Genomic DNA, 19977 nt, shown 5'->3' with positions numbered 1-19977 from the left:
AACTCAGACCAACGTCTTCTATGGGTAGACCTCATGAAGGCGTCCATGAATCTATGCGGTATTGACACCTAGAAAGGGTTCAGAGCCTAGTGACATGCTTGCAAAGCTTTCATTAGCCACTTTATCAGCCAACTCGTTCCCTGTAATACCAAATGTCCAGGCACCCAAATAAGACAAACTTTGTTGTGTTTTGCAACACTGTTCAGTTGTGTGTTACATTCACCGACTGAGTAAATAAGCATAAAAATAATAATAAATATTACAACAGAAAATATCTGCTTCTGTATTTTATTTATTGAAGCTAAGTTTTTTTATTCAAGTTAAAGAAAAAAATTTGCAATTTATGATTAGGAATCTAGAAAGTCATACGGATGTCCCAGACCTAATCTTCTTTTATAAAATCATTAACGCCCAGAACGCCTCTCTGGAAATCCTGGAACAATTTGGACTAGTTTTTAATATGCCTAATTTAAAATCTAAAAGGTTATTGGATAAAGTAAAAACCACAAAAGGCCAAGGAATCGAATAACAGTTATCTTAGTTCTGGCTTACAATTAATTTTATTTGGAAGAGGACTGTTGCTATTGACCTATTTCGCCCATTTTAAGCACAAGCTTACCTTGTATCAAGATAAATGTCCTTGCTGAGTTTCGCCAAGATGTCTAAACTTTTTCTCGAGTTATAGCTTGTAACATAAGACGGACAATTTAGTCTTAACACATAAATAGTGGACTTGGTTTTATCCGATTTCAAAAATAAGGGTCGGGATATTTATTCAATCGTTATCGAACAATTTCCCAGACGAGAGCGTGGAATATTCTATTTTTTTCCAAATTATACTTGAGCGGATATAAAAGATGGGATTTTGTTGAACAAAACAATTATGTATAAGAAATTGCATTATAAAAGTTATTATACCAGTGAATGGTAAACCTAATCAGTTTCAGTAAAAGATGAGTAATAAATATTTGCAGTACATATCTAATATTTTTTTCATTTCATTCAACTAAATAGTTCACCTAACTCAACGATCAATTCAAAAGCGTTCACTAATAAACATACATGCACACATACATACATATGTATGTATTTCCGTGTGTATATCTGTCTATGAAGTATCCACACACGACGCAGCAGCCATGACTCATGTGCTTTTCCAGCGAACCCGAAATATTTTTGGTCACTTAGCCAATTTATTTTTTATTTCATTATCTACTTTTCAAGTTTTTTCTGATTATAAAGAAAAATTTACCAGCATTTTTTAAGTGTTTATTTGTTGTTTTAATTTCTGTTAGGAGCGTGACAAGTGAAGGGAAGGAAAGATGGTGAAACTGTTTGGATTTCTTATTAGGTCACACAAGTAAACAAATTACATTTACATTCATTTTTTCATTTTCATAGTTGTCGGCTTTATTTTGCTTCTTCAGTTGCTTTTTCCGCTAAATTTCAAATCACAAATCCGGCTGATAAAAAAGCATCAGCAAACACGTACGCTTAATGTAAATGAGTAAAAGTGCCAGCACTGTGAGTGAGTTTTGGGAAATTTCAGCGTTAAAAAGCAATGACAACAACATAATTCATTGCGAATTTCACACATGTTTCAGTTATATGTAGTGCACCTGTGTATATACGCACACATTAATGCTTGTGTATGCATTTCTGTGTTTTATATTTATCATCTATATGTTTGCGAGAAAAAGTGTAAACAGCGTACATATATATGTAAATTACACTTGTCCGTCAGTCAGTCCGTTCGTCGACATGAATGCAGTTTTCGTATTCGTCCAAGTGTAGTTTCTCATCACGAAGATAAGGTGCATACTTATACAACAAATACAAATCAAACAATTACCTTCGTTTTTGTTGGTAATTGTCTATAAGCAGCTGGCGGCTGGCTGGCACACAACTGAGGCCAAGGAAATGAACGCTTAGAATAATTAAATAATATTTATGAGGGGGATATAATTACCGTAAAAAAATTCTTTAAGCATACTTAAATAAAAGTATTAATAACTAACTAAAAAAATAAGCAAACAAAGAACGTAATCACGTCCGAACAAATGCAAAAAATAAAAAAAAGATGGCCAAGTAAACAAATAAACAAAAGAGCCAACAAAACAGCAGTGAGAACGTAAGTGCCGGCCGCCACAAGCGCCACGATACAAGCACTCATTTAACATACATACATACGGCATTTACATACTTATACTGGGTAAAAGTCTGGCGAAAACGAAATCGCTAAAAACGTAATTGATTGAAGAAGGAGAAACGAAAAGTCAAAGTTTTCGTTAGAGCACTGGCTGCCATGATTATTACTTCGTAAGCATTTGTTGCTGATATTTTTTTAATTTACTCCATTTACTAGCCATGCAGCACCACTTTCATAATTCACACACATTTAATCTCCTCTACCTATGGATGATGGCCGCAATGCGCAACGGATGTTTACATGCGCCAAAAAAGAAACATTGATTTACTTGAAAAAGTTGAATCGAAATGAATCTATCTTGACTCTGCTCATTTCTCTATAATTTAATATAGCTGATTTTTCGAAAAAAAAATGTTTATTGCTGTACTTAAACAGCACGTGCATCAAAAATTGTAGGTTTTGTGTACAGTACAGTATTTCTGTTTCCACTGTTATCATTAACAGGTGTTTAGGGCGAGTTCTCCAGCAATTTGTGGCAACAACCAGATATATTATATTACAGTCAAACTTCAGTGCAATGCTATTAACCCACATAATCTTGTATTCTATAATTCCTGTTCAGTACCGATTACGTAGCTGACAACATACTATAAAAGGTCAGCGCTCCCAGTTAGGATTTGCTATTAGCATAAGTACGATCAAAATAATCTTCAAAAATAATTGAGACCAAGCAGATGTTGAACATCTAAATGATGTTTTGTTGTAGTGCCATAAACATTCCCCATTCATGTTTAAGGAATGCTGCTGGAAGAACACTCCTCGGTCGAATATAAATCCGGGTCGTTCCGTTAACATAGAAGTGACTGTCGTAGGAACGATGAAAGTTTGTCGAAAGTATTCTAGAAGATGTATAATTTTTCATCTAAATACTTTGTAATCGAACAAAACCATGTTGCTTTCGTACAAAAAGAATACTCAGCCAAAGGAAGTATAAAATACCTTGAACAATGACTCTAACAAATATAGCAAAAGTAAAATTCCGAACTATCAGTGATAATTCGTTTTATGATAACGATTTGACGACAATAGTTACAAAATGTTTCATACCGTTTATTACAAACAAAGGCATACACATACAGTTATGGGTACATACATAAATACATAGTACAAATTTTGATTGTCATAAACTTTGCTTTAATTGGAAAATTATGAATGTTTATATTTGCTACCTTAACAAAGTTTAGAATTATGCACAAAAAATAATAAATTAAAAATGTGAATTAAAAAATATATAAAAAAGAGCAAATTAACGTGATTAAATTTGAATGTGATCATTGTACTAATCTATTACAAATAAAATGGTGCTTCAATTGAGCTTTAAGTACTGATGTACAGTCGGATAAGTGTAGACTAAACCGCATTATATTGTGTATTTGAGGATGTGACAGCTTATCAGCAATCAATTAATGTGTTCATAAATAAAAAATCAAAATCTTTCTGGTTTTATATGAAAATAAAAACTAAAAACAAAAACGAAACTAAGCTTGTAACGGCATTTTTCAGAAATTTGGAATTTTTCTTTGTCTTGAGTTTTTGACATTCTATAAATTTAATGAAACTGCATATATAACGAATTATTTGTCCAACCAGCATTTGTTCAACTTTTTTCTATCGAGGCTTCACTGCATATACATAAGTATACGTATAATCGATGAAGTCTAAGATAAATCAACTCGTGGTAACATTTCAAACAATGATTTTCAGTCAGTCCTTTTATTTATTATTTTTTTGTTGTTGATGTTATAGCAGCATGAACATTCCCCATACATGGACGGGGAATGCTGCTGGAGTAACAGTCCTTGGCCGGATATAAATCCGGGTCATTCCGGTAACGTAGAACCGACTGTCATGGGAATGGTTTTTTGTCGTTATATTTGGTTCTACGGAAAGATCGTCGTGAGTTGCTGCCAGTGGCGAGAAGCAAATACATACTTTTAGAATATAAAGTGCCTAAATAATAATTTGACATAAATTATTTATTATACGTGTATAAGCACAGATTTGTACATTTGAACAGTAACGTCTTTTGATTTTGAGTAGGGAAAAAGCATTCACGTTAAGTCCTAAATTATCTACTATACTATAAATTTGTATGTGTACAAGTGGATGTGTCATGTGCCCAGAAGTTAATATTATAGTTACATGTTGTATAAAATAATGATTATTAAAGATAACTTGCCGAATGCAAAAAGTATCGAAAAATACGTAGTTACTATTTTTACAACTAATGCCGTTTCATGGCCAAACCAGTGTGAATACGAGTAGCCACAACAATCGTAGTACTCGTTAATACCCATAACACCAGCTCAACACCAACACTACTTTCCGATCGTGAACGTCAAAAAACGACACCAACAACGCATGCCAATGAGCTGTGTTACCAAATCCGTAAGGGGAAGCACTTTCGTTTATCGCAGCGCATTTTTATAAAAAATGAGCTAACGACGACAATACAAATAAAGAAGAAAAGCTTTTTTATAGTAAATGCTTTGTTAGTTTACGATAGCCTAGAAATATTTCAAGTGATAAGGGGGTTCAATCGACGATGTATAAACTCGTAAATATGTCTATATGTATATATGTATATGCACATGTATAATGATATGTACAAACATTCATAAGAGATACATACATACATATGTACCTATATAGCAAAGTCAACAAGTCATAGTACACTCATGAATTTGAATATGCAGCCATTTACTGTTGCTGCCCGATCACCAAAATAAAAATTGTTATTTGAGTGAAAACTCTAAGAGGAACAACTGGTTACGTATTAATTAGGATTGATATAGTGTAAATATTTGTTTATAGTTCAAGTTTTATAGTATAGTTATATCATAACATTCAGTTTAGAACTGGATTGACGAAATGAACTTTATTTCTATTTGATTATGTTCTTATTGCAACAACATAAAACACTTGGAAAACCTCTTTTACTAATCTCGGGATGTGCATCCATATATAAATTCGGGCCGTTTCAAGAGCAAATTCTCACATTTTTTGGTTGAACTCCTTAGCCTTAATGGAAAACATATGCGAATAATAACAAAAAAACAATTGTGGCGGTAAAATGAATGAAATGTATGCAAATTTTTCAATCAATACAAATGTGGCCACAGTATATAAATACAATAACAAGTTTATTGCAAAACTTTCTTTTGTCTACTATTTTGCATCCAACTACCTGAGATGAGTGGTAAATACCGAGTTGTTCGCTTTCAAATAAACCAGCGTTGGAGTTCATTATACATTTGTTCAATTGTTATGTAAGCGCAGTAACCTATTCCAATAATAACATTTAGCTATTGAAAAACACCAAACTGAGTTGGCTCTTTTGTGTTAATTCTTTAAAAAACGAAAAGATATAACTATACATTTTATTTGTGAATAAACCAAAATTGGAGTTAAAAATAATTAAAAAAAAAAACTATAAATAATTACAATATTTCAAACAAGAACAAATAGAAATAATGAAGCATTACGCAAGATATCATTACGGCCCCTATTTTAAGGAGTCGGCTATACTTTGCCTGAACAGTTCAGTTTTACATATTACATACTTATTCGCCGAAGTATTGTTTTTCAGTTGCGCACCGAAAAGTTTACGAGAAATGACATCAACAAGATTATGCCATAACAACACGATTTTATATCAGTCCAAAGTTGTTTGACACAATTTTATGTGGTTAAAACGATACTACGGCGAAAACCTCTAAACAAATGTTGATCTCTTTAGATAATAAATATGCATATGTATAAATCACATTGAATTTCTTTACTCACCTTTCGACACCCTATTGCAATACCGTTCGGCCAGCGATGTTCACGCACTTTCATTATTAATGCACCATTTGATATAAAAGAAATTGTTGCTCATATAAGAGCTTCGCATTCAACAGCATTTATCCGTCAACAGCAGGCCGCCGTTCATGCCTCCCCATATTTTCCTATTCACAGCTCCATTACCCTTCTGTCGTACTCACTGACTTAGCGCAAGACTATGTGGCAGCTATTATGAAGTAAACAGCATTTTCGTTCTTGATACTTCTCAAATCCGTTCGATTATTCTTATACGTACTTAGGTCTATGTAGTATATAAATAAGCAACTAAAATACACAACGTCCTCGCTCAGCTCATTCGTGCAACTGCGCTAATCCAATATTACAATTGCACTTCAATCCATTCAACATGATCTGATCTCTTATGTATTTCATCCAACTCTTTGTTACACTTTTAATGACATGTCTTCCCCCCCATTCATGTTCTATTACACCATACGCCGCAGCACTTTTTTGGCTGCCTTTATGTTCGGCACTAACGCTTTCACTTCACTGCAATCCTCTAGAAATGAATGTCTCAGCAACTCATCAGCTGTCGCTCGTTTATCGACCTCAACTTGCAAGCAGCAATCTAGGAAGTCTTGCAGATTAGGACTTAGTTTGTCCCAGCTTTTGATATCGGGTCTACCATTAGCAGCAATTAAATAGAGCGCGCGAAGCGGTGTCTCATAGAGATATGGTGGTTGGCCTTCAATCATTTCTATTGCCATAATACCAATTGACCAGATATCTACTTTTTTCCCGTATTTCTTACGAGTTACAACCTCTGGAGCCATCCAGTATGGCGTACCCACCATTGTTTGACGTTTCTCGTCGCCCTCTATATTTGCGCAGAAACCAAAATCGGTCACTTTCACTGAACCATCCATGCCCAATAGCACATTATCCGACTTAATGTCACGATGAATGATACCTTTGGAATGTAGAAAACTTATTGCATATAGTACTTCCCGACAAACGCATGCGATTTGACGTTCTTTCATAACAGTCTCCGTGACAACGTCTGTTAATGGTCCGCCATCCATATATTCCATTATTACCCATAGTTGGTCTTCTGGTTCGAGCAGATATGCATCCAAGAAGTTCACTAAATTTTTATGATTGAAGTCCTTCAAAACACGTATCTCAGTTAGTATAAGATCTTTTGATGACTGATTTTTCAGATCGATTGTCTTAACCGCAACCTGAGTTTCTGTCTGTAAATCCGCTGCGATGAATACAATACCCGAGGCACCCTTGCCAACTTCCTGTGTAGTATGATAACGCTCGCGTGGATCATCCATATTGCAAATGGCGCGAAGTTCCTCATATATTTCAGCGTCCGTTTTCTGTGCACGTTTATCCTTCGAACGGCGCAGAATAGATTCATCAGCAGGTTCGCCATCGCCATCTGCTGCGGAGATGGCAGGTTTGAGGATGATAGTATCAGTGTTGATCTTGTTCAAAGGTTCTTCAGTTAAATTGATTGTGGTGAGATCAGACACTCCCCGTGAAAGCTGCTGCGTGACAGCTCGTGGCTTTGGCTTCAACACTGGCTTAGGCGGAAGAGTTTGCAATTTTTTTGCAGGCAATGGTGGGCGCTCATCGCCGGTGAATGATGATATTGGTTTTAACGTTTCGCGTTGTGCTAGTAAATTGGACTCTAGTTCCTTTATCACCTGATTGAGGCCAGTCATACGAATTGCTTGCTGGTTATCATTGAAGCTACTGCTATTGCTGTTGCCACTGGACGAGGCACCACTCTCCCCCGTCGAACTGCCACCGCCGTATAGTTCATCATCATCGGATTTATCCGGATCATGTGATTTGTGTTTGTTTTTATAATTCACATAATTGTCTATTTCTTTGGACTCCTCATGTATAGCCTCTTCGGTTATGAACGGCTTAAATACCTCATTGTCCTTCTTCTTAATTGAATAATTGTAATATTTAACGGCATGATAGGCAGCATCTGGGTTTTTATCCTGTTCGTCGCGGGTTATCTGTGCATTCATAAGCCTTGTCCAAGAAGCAGGCAAACCCTCCAGATATCCCGTCTCTTCATTGCGAGATACATGGTAGTGTCGCTGGAAATTAGTCGGATTACCGATTTCAGAAATGGGTTCTTTCTTACGAAACCAACCCTTCAGACTCGTAAAACTGGTCATGTTGACGGTATGTATATGGACGATTTGAAATTAATGAACTTGAAGATTGTTTTGAACGCCAAGTTCAAAATAACTCAGTGAATGTTTTATTGTAGCAGATTATGGTGATTGGCATTGAAGTTATCAATACACCTATGTTGTACTGTCTGTTGCTACCCCTGCTTTGTTGTTTGTGTAACGCTGCCTCTGCTAGCGTGTTGCTTACTAAAATGCGTGACTCATGCAATGATTTTCACCGCTCTGCACCGGTAACACATTGGCCGATCGGATCCGTCAGTATTACAACTTGAATATAATGGTTCGACCTCGTACCACACTGCACTGTATGTACTAACAAATTTTTTTTCGAGATACTTCTGACCCCACTACCAAGTATATTTTGTTTTATCTACTATTTTCTTTAATTTGTGCTGTTTCCCAGCTTTATCATCTATGCGCATTCCACTCGCGCTTTAATTAATCACCAATTACGTTTCAATTATGCCACTCAGACTTGTTTCTTCATTCACATGAATTTCACACGCACACTCTACATGTTTCTTTATCTACTCATTTTTCGGCTGCATACACTTCACTTTTCCTTGCATTTCGTGCAACTATTTCACTTCGTTCTAAATTTCTTTACATTTACTGTCTCGCCATTACGTCCTTTGCATTTAATTTCAATTATCGTATATTTCGTTCACTATTTCTCCGGTCACTTTGTCTCCAATGTTGGCACATTCGCCTTTCACACAAAGGAGTGGCACTTCAACTCCTTTACTTCTCTTACTTTACGCTCGTCTTGTAATGTCTATTATTACATTACATCTTCTTTCATTCCTTCTTGAAACTTTGTACCCTTTTCGCTGCAATTTTATGAGAATTTTTTAGCATTATTTTTCTCCAGCAGTGCATGGAATTTTAATGATTGTCTCCACCGATTTTGGAACTCTGTTGTTAATTCTTCTCACTACTGCACTTTTTTCGATTGCCGACTTTTGTCGACGGACAACTGAAACCGCCAGCGACGTACTTTGTTGTTGTTGGTCGCAGGGTTGCATGGATACACTGTATTTAGTGTATTAGACAAATTTCAAAAAACCTTTGAATTGCTACTATTAACATTTATCGAAGTTTGTCAAGTTTTCCGTATATCTCTATAAAATATTAAAGACAAATTTAACACAAGCACTTTTCGTGATATTTTACAACAATGATTTTGCCAAACTAGCAACCCTGATATTGTTTGGTATTATTGATCTCGCTTTAGCATGTATATAGACTGGCTGAACTTTATGTGCTGCGTTTATTTCTCGTTCTATTCAGATATTTGCCGATAAAGCAGCGCTAAAAAGTTACAAACTTAAACAATAAATCAATCAGTACTGTGCAACATAAAGGTTAAATAGTACTAAATTTTCAAGTGCTACGCGGATAAACGGGGAAAACTCTATTTAATTCATTATGCAGCACTCCTGAACAAAAAGTTAATACCTATTTGACTTCAAGAAAAACTGAGTAATGGCTCAAAAAACCTTTCTCTTCAAAATCCATATATACAAAACCATGTGAAGTATCAACAAAGCGGCTAATAAATGTGAACGGTACAAAAAATAATAGTTGGCGTTTAACGCTTTTTTATGTGTCTTGATGTTTCTTCTCAAATAGCGGGAACTTCAGTTTATGTCGCCCCCGAACGGCAATTGTTTTTTATGAGGAGCCTTTTGATGGCAGAAATACACTCAGAAGTTTGACACCACCTGCCGAAGGTTCATATTTACGTTTCAGGTTTATGGCGGCCGCCGTAGCGGAATGGTTTGTGCGTGAGTACCATTCGGAATTCAGAGAGAGAACGTCGGTTCGAATCTCGGAGAAACACCAAAATTAAGAAAAAGTTTTTATCTAATAGCGGTCGCCCCTCGGCAGACAATGGCAAACCTCCGAGTGCTGCCATGAAAAAGCTCCTCATAAAAAATATCTGCCGTTCGGAGTCGGCTTGAAACTGTAAGAGTGTACGTATCAATTATATATATATATATTTAAGGTTTCGAACCCAGGTACTACTAAAAGGTAGTCACATACGGCGGTCATGTGAAAGTAAAAACTTTGCTAATGAAGGTAATCATTTCTTATATATACTTATTTTTTTAAATAAAAAAAAAATATTTTATGCCATTACAAAATATTTCTTTGCCCAAAATTTCAAACTTCAATTCGCCACTATTCAGTTTTTTGGATGTGCAGTAAATCACCCCTGCGTATGGACTTTTCAAATACATTGTCGGTTAAGCAGTACTCACATTCAGTTATGATTTCTAAAACGGAAAAGAGAAACTACAAATAGGAAATGGACCTTTTAGGACTAAAAACGTATAATTTTCAAATACTTAACATTCTCTACTAGCCATTGGAAAAAAGGGAAGACGAAAACTGTAGTATTGAAACGATTTTATGCTTTTCACTTTCAGTCAAATGAAAATCTCTATTTTTTTGCGCGTTTAGCAGTGGTAACTATTTGCTATACTGTTAAAAGTTAATAATTTCCTTCGTTTCCGCTATAGTGATGGCCGAAGAGACCGTGGTATTGGTATATATATGCACATTTATGTATGCAATTAAATAGATTATCCACAAGAATTTCCATTACTTGTATGTATGTGCACGTATGTATGTACATATATAAGTACATATGTACTCACTATAAGCAAATCGGCAATTATAGTGTATGAAAACATTGTCAACATCTGGAAGGTATTTCGGTTTCGCACATAATTAAATGAGCTCGAGCCCATAAATATATGTACCACACACAAATATATAAATGTATCAAGTTTAGATGTACATACGAGCATGTTCCTATATATAATTTTAAATACAGCATACAGATGTATGTACATATGCATGCACATTTTTATTTTCTTGGGAATATTTTAACACTTCTGTGTCCAAGTTGATGTATCCAAGAAGCAGATGTAGACAACTTAAATTTGAAGATCATACCGCACAATACGCAGTTCATTCCTTTAGTTTAATTTGAACACTCTAACTGTACGGATTCGCGGGCTTTACTTTCGGAATAATGATCGTAAGATTGGGTTTTATGCAAAATAGTCATATTTTTACTGATTTAAAAAAACATTTCCTTTGTTAACAGATTTTATTGAGCGCCGCCTTGCTGGCATTCGTTATTCACACATCACCAGCAAACTCAGCAATTATAACAAATTCAACTACGGCAGAAGTGTCGCCAAATTCATCAACCACATTAAATGATTGCATCAATACATTAAAGCTGGATCATCTCAATCATGCTTTGAAGCAAATCGATGGCGCCGTTCAGAATTTAGAGGAAAAGGCACACAATTGGGCCATCTTTCGACACCACATTGATGCTTGGAATGAGCAAATAAAATCGCTGGAGCATAAATTAGACTTGGTTAAGCGCACGCAGGACGAACAGCAGGCGTATGGAAATAAACTACTCAGTCTGGAGTTCACACTAAACCATATACTAAGTAAAGTTGTGTATTTGAGTGATGCTTGCAATACGCACCAAGCTGTCACAGCGGCGGCTGCCGCCATACGGCCGTCAGCACTTTTCACTACCCACATGAACACCAATGGCAATGACAATGGCAGCGATGCTGCTCAACAACAACAGCAACACACCAATGAACTGTTGTACGAACACATTGCGTTGTTGGGGGACGTAAAACATGCGATTGGTATTGACAAGCAGCTGCGAGGCGAACTGTCGACACGCTTGAGCAACATATTGCGGCATGTACAGAACATTGAACGCGACAATTGTCGTGGAGAACGACGCCCCGCAAGCATGAAAGCTAACACTAACGCTGATAGTAATCGCAACAATAAAATGGCGAAATTAATGGCGCCAATCGGCGGTTGTAATTCAAATCAAAATGTCGAACGCACTCTAAAATCTTTCGACCAACAGCTTTCAACACTCCTCACGCGGACACCAATGCCAAAAGAGTCTAAGCAATTAAACACGTTGGTTAAGAAAAATTCACAACAATTGGAAAATGCAATAAATTTACTAAACAAATTTGATGATCGTTTATTACAATGGCGTGATGAAAGCGCACTCGGCTGGCACCAATGTCAGACTATGTCCGGTGAATTGTCCACTTTTACTGAAAGCTCAGATTTATTACTAAAACGTATCGAAATGTTGGTGCATGAGGTGAATGAAAAATTAGCTAAAGCTAAACAACCGATGTCCAAATCGAACGATAAAGATGATGAAGAGGAAGATTCGGTTGAAGCTGAAGATATTGAAGCAGTTGATAGGAATTCAGCTGAAGATGAAAGTTTAGACCATAAAGATGTGGATACTGAAGCAGAGGGCGATCAGAATGTATCAACTTCTCGCATTGATGACAATATTGACCAACCTAGAGGTGAAGACGTGGAAGAGCAGGCCGAGAAAATAGATGATCGTTTCGACGTGGTTGGTGAGTAAAGCTGGGAAATCCGTTTTAAATTTTATTAAAAAGTAAATCAGAACATTTTATAAAAAAAAAAAATAATAATTCAATTTATTTAAAAAAAAAATCAGTTTACTGGCACTTCTATACAAAAGCTTCCATGGACAGAAAACAACAAAATGTTTAGAAAAGTTTTTAAGGGGGGTAAGGGATAAACGCTAAAAAAAACACTTTTTTCATGAATTTATTGTAGCGAAACGGTTCAAGTCAGTTTATTAAAAGTTGTTGCATATTATAAAGTAACATTTCAAGAATATTTGATAAAATTTTCATGTAAAAATATTGCAAAATGAGCGAATGAGAGCACATTTACGTAGACGTCTTTTCAAAAATACATTTTGCAGTAGTCAGCATATCTCAGCGTAGAATCATCTGAAATCAAAAAAATCGAATAATTTAGTTAAAGTATGAGTTAAACTTCCCCCCAACGTTTATTTTGACGATTTATTTTCATTTTCAGCCATTTGGTAGTCGTTTGAAGTAAAAAGTGATTTTTGACGAAAAAATGCCGCCATTTTGTAGGTGTAAAACCACCTTAATATAAAAAAAATGGCGAAAAAAAAATGTTGGCGGGAGGTTTTTTATATGTAAAATATGTGTGCAAAATTTTCAAAAGCATCGGTTGAGTAGTTTTCAAATGCCAATGACTACGCACTTTAAAAAAAAAGGTTCGAGAAAACCGCGTTTAAAGTTTTACGTTATCTCGGCAGATGCTTGAGGCGCCTCGGCTTTATGCTCTATGACTTAAAAAGTTTTGCTCGGATTGACTTAAAATTTTAACACGGTATTTTTGAAATGTTTTACTACAATAACATGCAAAAAAAAATCGATTTTTATCCCTTACCCCACCTTAAATTAAAGTATAGAAGACGTTTTACTTTATAGCTATCGCCACTCGTTGGCAACTGCAAAACTGTTGGGACATTTGTGGTATGAAAAGTATTTTCAAAAGGCCTCCTTCCGTTAAGAAACGCATAAAATTGTTCAGTTTATACTTATGCTTCAGAGCTTATACTCCGATAGCTTCAGAGGATTACTTTGACCGTTTCAAACTTGCCACTTCCGTTTTCGTTACGTTCATCTTCTGTAAGTAAAATAGCATAAAATCACATTTTACTGATGTAGAAAATCCATTTGAATTGCGCGGCATTAATTGAAACCGGCAAGGGTTTGATATGACTGTGCCAACTAAATAATATATGTATGTACGTAACAAATAACACGACTAAACCACAAACTAGTCTCCTTCACAGATAATTTTAAGGAAGTGCCAGAACGAGAAATGTTCAGTACCTCGTTTGCATCCGTACTTCTTCACTTTAAGAATTATTAATAAGGATCTTTATGAGTCAGTTCTTGCCAAACGAGGTTTCTGACGGAGTGACCCTTCTTCGTGTTACTTCTGCAATCTAATGGGAAACATTTACATATATTCTTTCAGGTTTCACTATTTTTATTCGATATACAGCTTTTAACAATTATACTCCTATATGAAAAATGACATCATTTAAATGTCCACCATGAACCCCTCTACAGGTAAAATCCGCCAAACAGTAAATTCGTGAATGCCTACTTGTTGAGAACGTCGAGATTTCGATGTTGTAGGTTGCTCGGCAACACTTTGCGCTACAGCAGGAATATTCTGAACAGATAGTCCAGTTTTTGGTCTGACAGTCCTTTATCTATCCTGTTGTTGTTGTTGTTGTTGTAGCAGCATAAACATTCCTCGTGCATATACGAGGAATCCTGCTGAAGTAACAGTCCTTGGCCGGGTATAAATCCGGGTCGTTCCGGTTACGTAGAACCGACTGTCGTGGGGACGTCCTTCATCTATCCTCGACAGTACCAGTTTCTTGAAATTTGTTCACCAACCTTTGAATTGTCGACTCATTCGGACGATTTTTTCCACTAAAAAATCACGAATTTTGCGATAGGTACCCGAGTCTGGCCAGACTTTTTCGACTTTGAACGTCAATTTAAAATATTTTTATATAGCTAACGACTTGAGCTTCCAGGTAGCTTCTCAAAACTAAATTTTCAATCGATTTATGGATATAACCTTTTAAAAAGGATCCTCGAAGAGGACGGCAAAAAGGCCAGATCCGATTGCCCAACCGAAGGTTTAAAAAAGGTGTCCAACGGAGGGTTAAATATTGAGAATTCTTATAATAAGTTCAAATAATTTTCATAATAAGTTTAAATAATTATTCTATCTGGCGGCCGCCGTAGCCGAATGGGTTGGTGCGTGACTACCATTCGCAATTCACAGAGAGAACGTCGGTTCGAATCTCGATGAAACACCAAAAATTAAGAAAAACATTTTTCTAATAGCGGTCGCCCCTCGGCAGCAAACCTCCGAGTGTATTTCTGCCATGAAAAAGCTCCTCATAAAAATATCTGCCGTTCGGAGTCGGCTTGAAACTGTAGGTCCCTCCATTTGTGGAACAACACCAAGACGCACACCACAAATAGGAGGAGGAGCTCGGCCAAACACCCAAAAAGGGTGTACACGCCAATTATATATATATATATATATATAATTATTCTATCTTGTAAAATCGTAAATCTGTCTACTTGATCTAATTGAAAAAAGTACCGTCTAGGAATTATTCACTACCGATATCTATATAGGTGTAACTTTTGAAAGACCCTTTATTATACAAAACATGCCAAAAAAATTAAATTTGAAATGCTAAATCAATTCCTCAGAAATTATTAGGGTGTTTCTATTTGTTACAATGCGTATTAATGTTGTCCAACTGGTTCGTAAGATATGGATGTTATTAAGTGGACTATTTTTTTTTTTTTTGGCAGAAACACAGTAAAATGTAAATATCTCCACAAAAAAATTAGCGCGCTATTCTTCATAAAAATTGGATATTGGCATCCGGTGCGCAGAATTGGTGCAACCCACCGTTGTTATTATTAGATTTTTTTTATTTTTATTAATTTTGTCCCAAGTTGAATTTGTTTATTTATTTATTTATTATGTTTCAGAATTCCTACAACCCGAGAAGAGCGCCTGCCACGAGTTGAATGGCCCGCCTGTTGACGGAATTTACAAATTCTCCTCACCGGAATTAAATGAGGCGGGTCGTGACTTCAATGAACGTTACTGTGCCTTCGCAACTGACGGTGCGCCTTGGACCGTCATACAGAATCGTGGCCCATATGACGAACATGAGAACTTCAATCGTTCTTGGGTGGATTATAGAAATGGGTTTGGTGAGCTTAATAAAGAATTTTGGTTCGGCAATGAATTCATACATCGGCTGGTCGATGGGGATGATTATGAATTGCGCATTGAGCTGACCGATTTCGAAGATGGTAAGGTTATAACGAAATTCAGTGCGCGTAGGTGGTAAATAAGTAAATTGTTTTTTATTTTTTTTTTATGTAAACTAATAGAACAAGTATGGGCCGAATACTCATTCTTTCGCCTAGACAGTGAACGTTACAATTACAACTTATTAATTGGAGGCCATAGCGGTACAGTACCCGATGCTATGCATTACCACAACGAAATGGACTTTAGCACCTTTGATCGTCGCAATGACAAGAGTGTGGATGCGTGCTGCGCATGTGCAACTGGCTATGGAAGTGGTTGGTGGTTTGATAAGTGAGTGTGTGGGAGTGAGATTTTCTATTAAGTAATTGTTTATAAAACAAACATTTCTCTTCATTTATGTACCAAACATACATATGTAAATATGTATGCTATAGCTGCTCGGAAGCAAACTTGAATGGTATTTATCGCGAAACACCAAGCGGTCACAATTACGTGGGTATCATTTGGGAACAATGGCATGGCGACGACTCACTACAAAAAACACGCATGCTAGTGAGGCCAAAGAATTGGTCGAACGATGAAAAGGAGGAGCGTGGCGAGCGTCATGAGCATATTGAAGATCCATGAGCGCATAGTAGAAGGATAACGGTATTTCGATAAGAATATCAAAAACTAAAACCAAATTAAAATATAATTGTGCTTCGTGATTTATGTGCATATAATTGTATATCGATATGCAGGAGTACGTGCAACTTCATAATACCTTAAGTAAAAGCGCACATAAATAAGTGAGAGCTTTGAAATAAATTTACAGATGCAATAAAAAATCCATATTTTTTTAATTTTTAATATTCTTTACAATTTTATTTGACGTTAATAATTTTTAATTATTTGTTGAATCTATATATTTATAAGTAATGTATATATATATGTATATATACTCGTATAGATAATTGTTATTTGTCCATTCTTCAAATTTGCTTTCTTTTGTTTTTCACAGTTTCACCAAAAGTACAACATTCGCACACACGAACTCTTATTACATAAATCCTATTTATTTATAATATACGCATATTTAAATGTTTAAATTTGTATATGTGTGTGTGTGTGTAAGTATGTATGTATATGGAATATACATCACATTTATATGTTTGTATGTACACATATACAATATGTACGAGCGGTTATTATGCAATGATGCAGTACCTAGAACTGCATTTTTACTTTAAATTTATAGTTAATTTTAGCACAGAATTAACTGTTTTTCTGTTTTACTTCATTATAATATTCCATAAGAGAATTGTTTTATATTAACTAAAAATTAATGCAGCTAAACTGCCTATGTCTACATATTTAATACATGCATACATTACACAGCCATACACATGCATGCGTATACACACATAAATGCCAATCATACCATGAACTAAATTTTTACAACTATTTAATACACTTACTGCTATTTTTATTTATTTTTATAAGAACGTCGTTTGTGTATTTTGCTGTTCTTTATAACTTATAAGCTCAATTTTATATAATTATTATTTTTTTTTAGTTTTTATCATTTTGATGCCATCTTTAAAGTTGACTAATAAGTAGAATGAGAAAAAAATTAGTTGTACAAACTAAACGATTACAGTGCACATTTTCACGCGCCATACATATCTACATATATTATGTACGATGAGAGGTTCTTTTGTGAATAGACGATGGGCTCTTCTTTGCATATTATATTTAAAAAGAAAAACAGCAGCAAAATTATTTTTGCAGTAAACGAAACTATCGAATTCAACCTTTCATGAGCAATGCTTTTTTTCAATAAATAAAATCTGCACTAATGATAATGACGCGAAATCGCAAGAAGTAATATGAGTGCTAAAGATATCTCACTTCACAAAATGAAAAATTATAGTTCACTATTTGTATTTAGAATTGTATCAGCTGTTATTGGTTATCTGGTATGGAAACAGTTTGAAGTGTTTACTCATAAAATGAACAATTCAGACTGCACTGCTATTTAATATTGTAGGAGATCTACTCTGGGATGCGAGTGAAGTTCATAACATGTCTTAATTGCAGTGGTTCGAAGTGCTATGGTTGTTATATACATACATACGGTTTCCAATTACTTTCAAAAAAGTTGTCTAGCTCATAGACAATTTTCATTTATTAATGCCACTCGAATTTTATATTTATTATTAATTTAATAATATTAATAGTGCGCTGGCGTATTTGCACTGACTCGAATAAATATGATCGATACTAAATGATTTAAATTTAATAAATTAAGCGAAAAAATTAATGTTTTGAAGTTTAAAATGTAAATTAATGTATGTGCTCTTGTGCTCAACAAGTGAAGGCAGCAATATTTTGACCAATTTTGGCTATTTTTTTTTTTTGGGTTTTTTTTTTTTGTTTTTTAAATAAAAGTCTAGCTCCTCACAGAAGAAATCCAAGTTTCAAACTTTGTGCCACATTTTTAAACATTCAGCAAATATCCTCCTTTTCAGGCAGTTTTATAGCTTATTATCTCTAGTAATTATAATAAGTGCAAGTTCGAGTTGAAAATTCTCGTTGGTTTTTAATAATTTTTTTCCTTAACTGTGTTGCGTATTTTCTCCACAAAAAAAATGTTTTGCATTCGTTATACGGAGTAAATATCGACGTCGTTAGGTAGAAACAACTTAGCAAAAATCGAAGGCACTTCAAAATTGCACTTTATTGTACCAAAATTTAACGGGCTATAAAAGTACGTACCATATTTTCTAAAACTTCTGAAGAAGAAGACTAAAACTTTGGTCAAAATTTGTTGATTTTTATAATTTTTGTACAAACTTTCAAACGTAAATTTCTGAGACTTGTATAAGAAAATAATAAACAAACGAAAGAAAAATAGCTAAAACTGATTAAAAAGGTTGCTGGCTTAATTAGTTGAGCACAACTACACCTCGTATATCGATAAAACACTTTGAAGCGAAGATGTTTAGTTGTAATTTTAGAAAATCAAATTTTAACATATTTTTCGTCAGCAATTGCTAAAGCGAAATGCAACAGCCACTACTTTCACAATTCATATGTATCTATATATATTTATACATATTTTGTTTTTTGTTTTATACAACGACCATTGACGTTTTTTTTTTCCATTTAGTATCGATCTATTCTATTTACTCATACATATATTATATATTCTCTTTTTCAATCTATATTAGTATTTACTCTAAATATAAAACTTAATTAGTATGCTTGCAAAAATCTGTACTTAAAAAGTTAATGCGCACGCACAATTTCATAAATTCTATAATTTACAAGCTTAGTTTATATAATATTATGCCTACATATATTTAATTTCAAATAGGTATTTACAATGCAATAATTTACACATGAGATTTTGTAGTTTTTTCCAATTTCTGTTCACTTTCTAAATAAGCAGCAAATTTTAAGTTTTTCATTTCTAGTTTTTTTTCAATAATTATATACATTCATATATATAGTTGACGCTTACACTCTTTGTTAGATGATTGGCTGAGCTCCTCCTCCTATTTGTGGTGTGCGTCTTGATGCTTTTCCACAAATGGGGGGACCCACAGTTTTATGCCGCCTCCGAACGGCAGATGGTTTTTTGTGAAGAGCTTTTTCATGTCAGAAAAACACTTGGAGGTTTGCCTTTGCCTGCCGATGGGCGACCGATATTAGAAATAACTTTTTCTATTATTTGGTGTTTTATGACCGCAGTTTCGAACCCGGACACTACCTAATGGTCCATGTGGCTAAGCGGTCGCCGCAGTTACCGCACTCATTTTTGGCCGCATACATACTTTTTTAAGAAATAAATCGAATTGGTTCAATATATAAGGAGTTAGCCAATTAAATACAGAATAATTGTTTTAACAGTTCGCACAAACTTCATAAAGTACTGCAAAAATGAACACCTTTTGTTTTTCTTAAATTTTGGTAGCTTTTTTTAATTAAACCGGTTTAGTGAAAAAAAGTCAG

General features: G+C 34.9%; 2 protein-coding genes across 2 annotated transcripts in view; one reads left to right on the top strand and one right to left on the bottom strand.

Annotated features, from left to right (window-relative positions):
• LOC129247852 (serine/threonine-protein kinase PAK 3) overlaps positions 1-9188 on the bottom strand; it is a 33061-nt gene extending 23873 nt beyond the window's left edge. The window contains exon 1 of the mRNA XM_054887208.1: positions 5996-9188. Coding sequence (XP_054743183.1) covers positions 6481-8199 — 1719 coding nt within the window. The 5' untranslated portion in view covers positions 8200-9188 and the 3' untranslated portion in view covers positions 5996-6480. The remainder of the gene's footprint in view (positions 1-5995) is intronic.
• A 1973-nt stretch (positions 9189-11161) lies between these two features.
• LOC129249471 (fibroleukin) lies at positions 11162-16787 on the top strand. Its single transcript, XM_054889311.1, has 5 exons — positions 11162-11266; positions 11336-12659; positions 15690-16019; positions 16101-16311; positions 16416-16787. Exons 1-5 carry the CDS (start codon positions 11261-11263, stop codon positions 16606-16608), a joined length of 2064 nt encoding a protein of 687 aa, XP_054745286.1. The 5' UTR covers positions 11162-11260; the 3' UTR covers positions 16609-16787.
• Positions 16788-19977: the final 3190 nt, after the last annotated feature.

The sequence above is a fragment of the Anastrepha obliqua genome, chromosome 1, assembly GCF_027943255.1.
Source record: "Anastrepha obliqua isolate idAnaObli1 chromosome 1, idAnaObli1_1.0, whole genome shotgun sequence".
Taxonomy (NCBI): domain Eukaryota; kingdom Metazoa; phylum Arthropoda; class Insecta; order Diptera; family Tephritidae; genus Anastrepha; species Anastrepha obliqua.
Note: the sequence above shows the minus strand (reverse complement) of the source record. Positions and strands in the feature narration are given on the sequence as shown.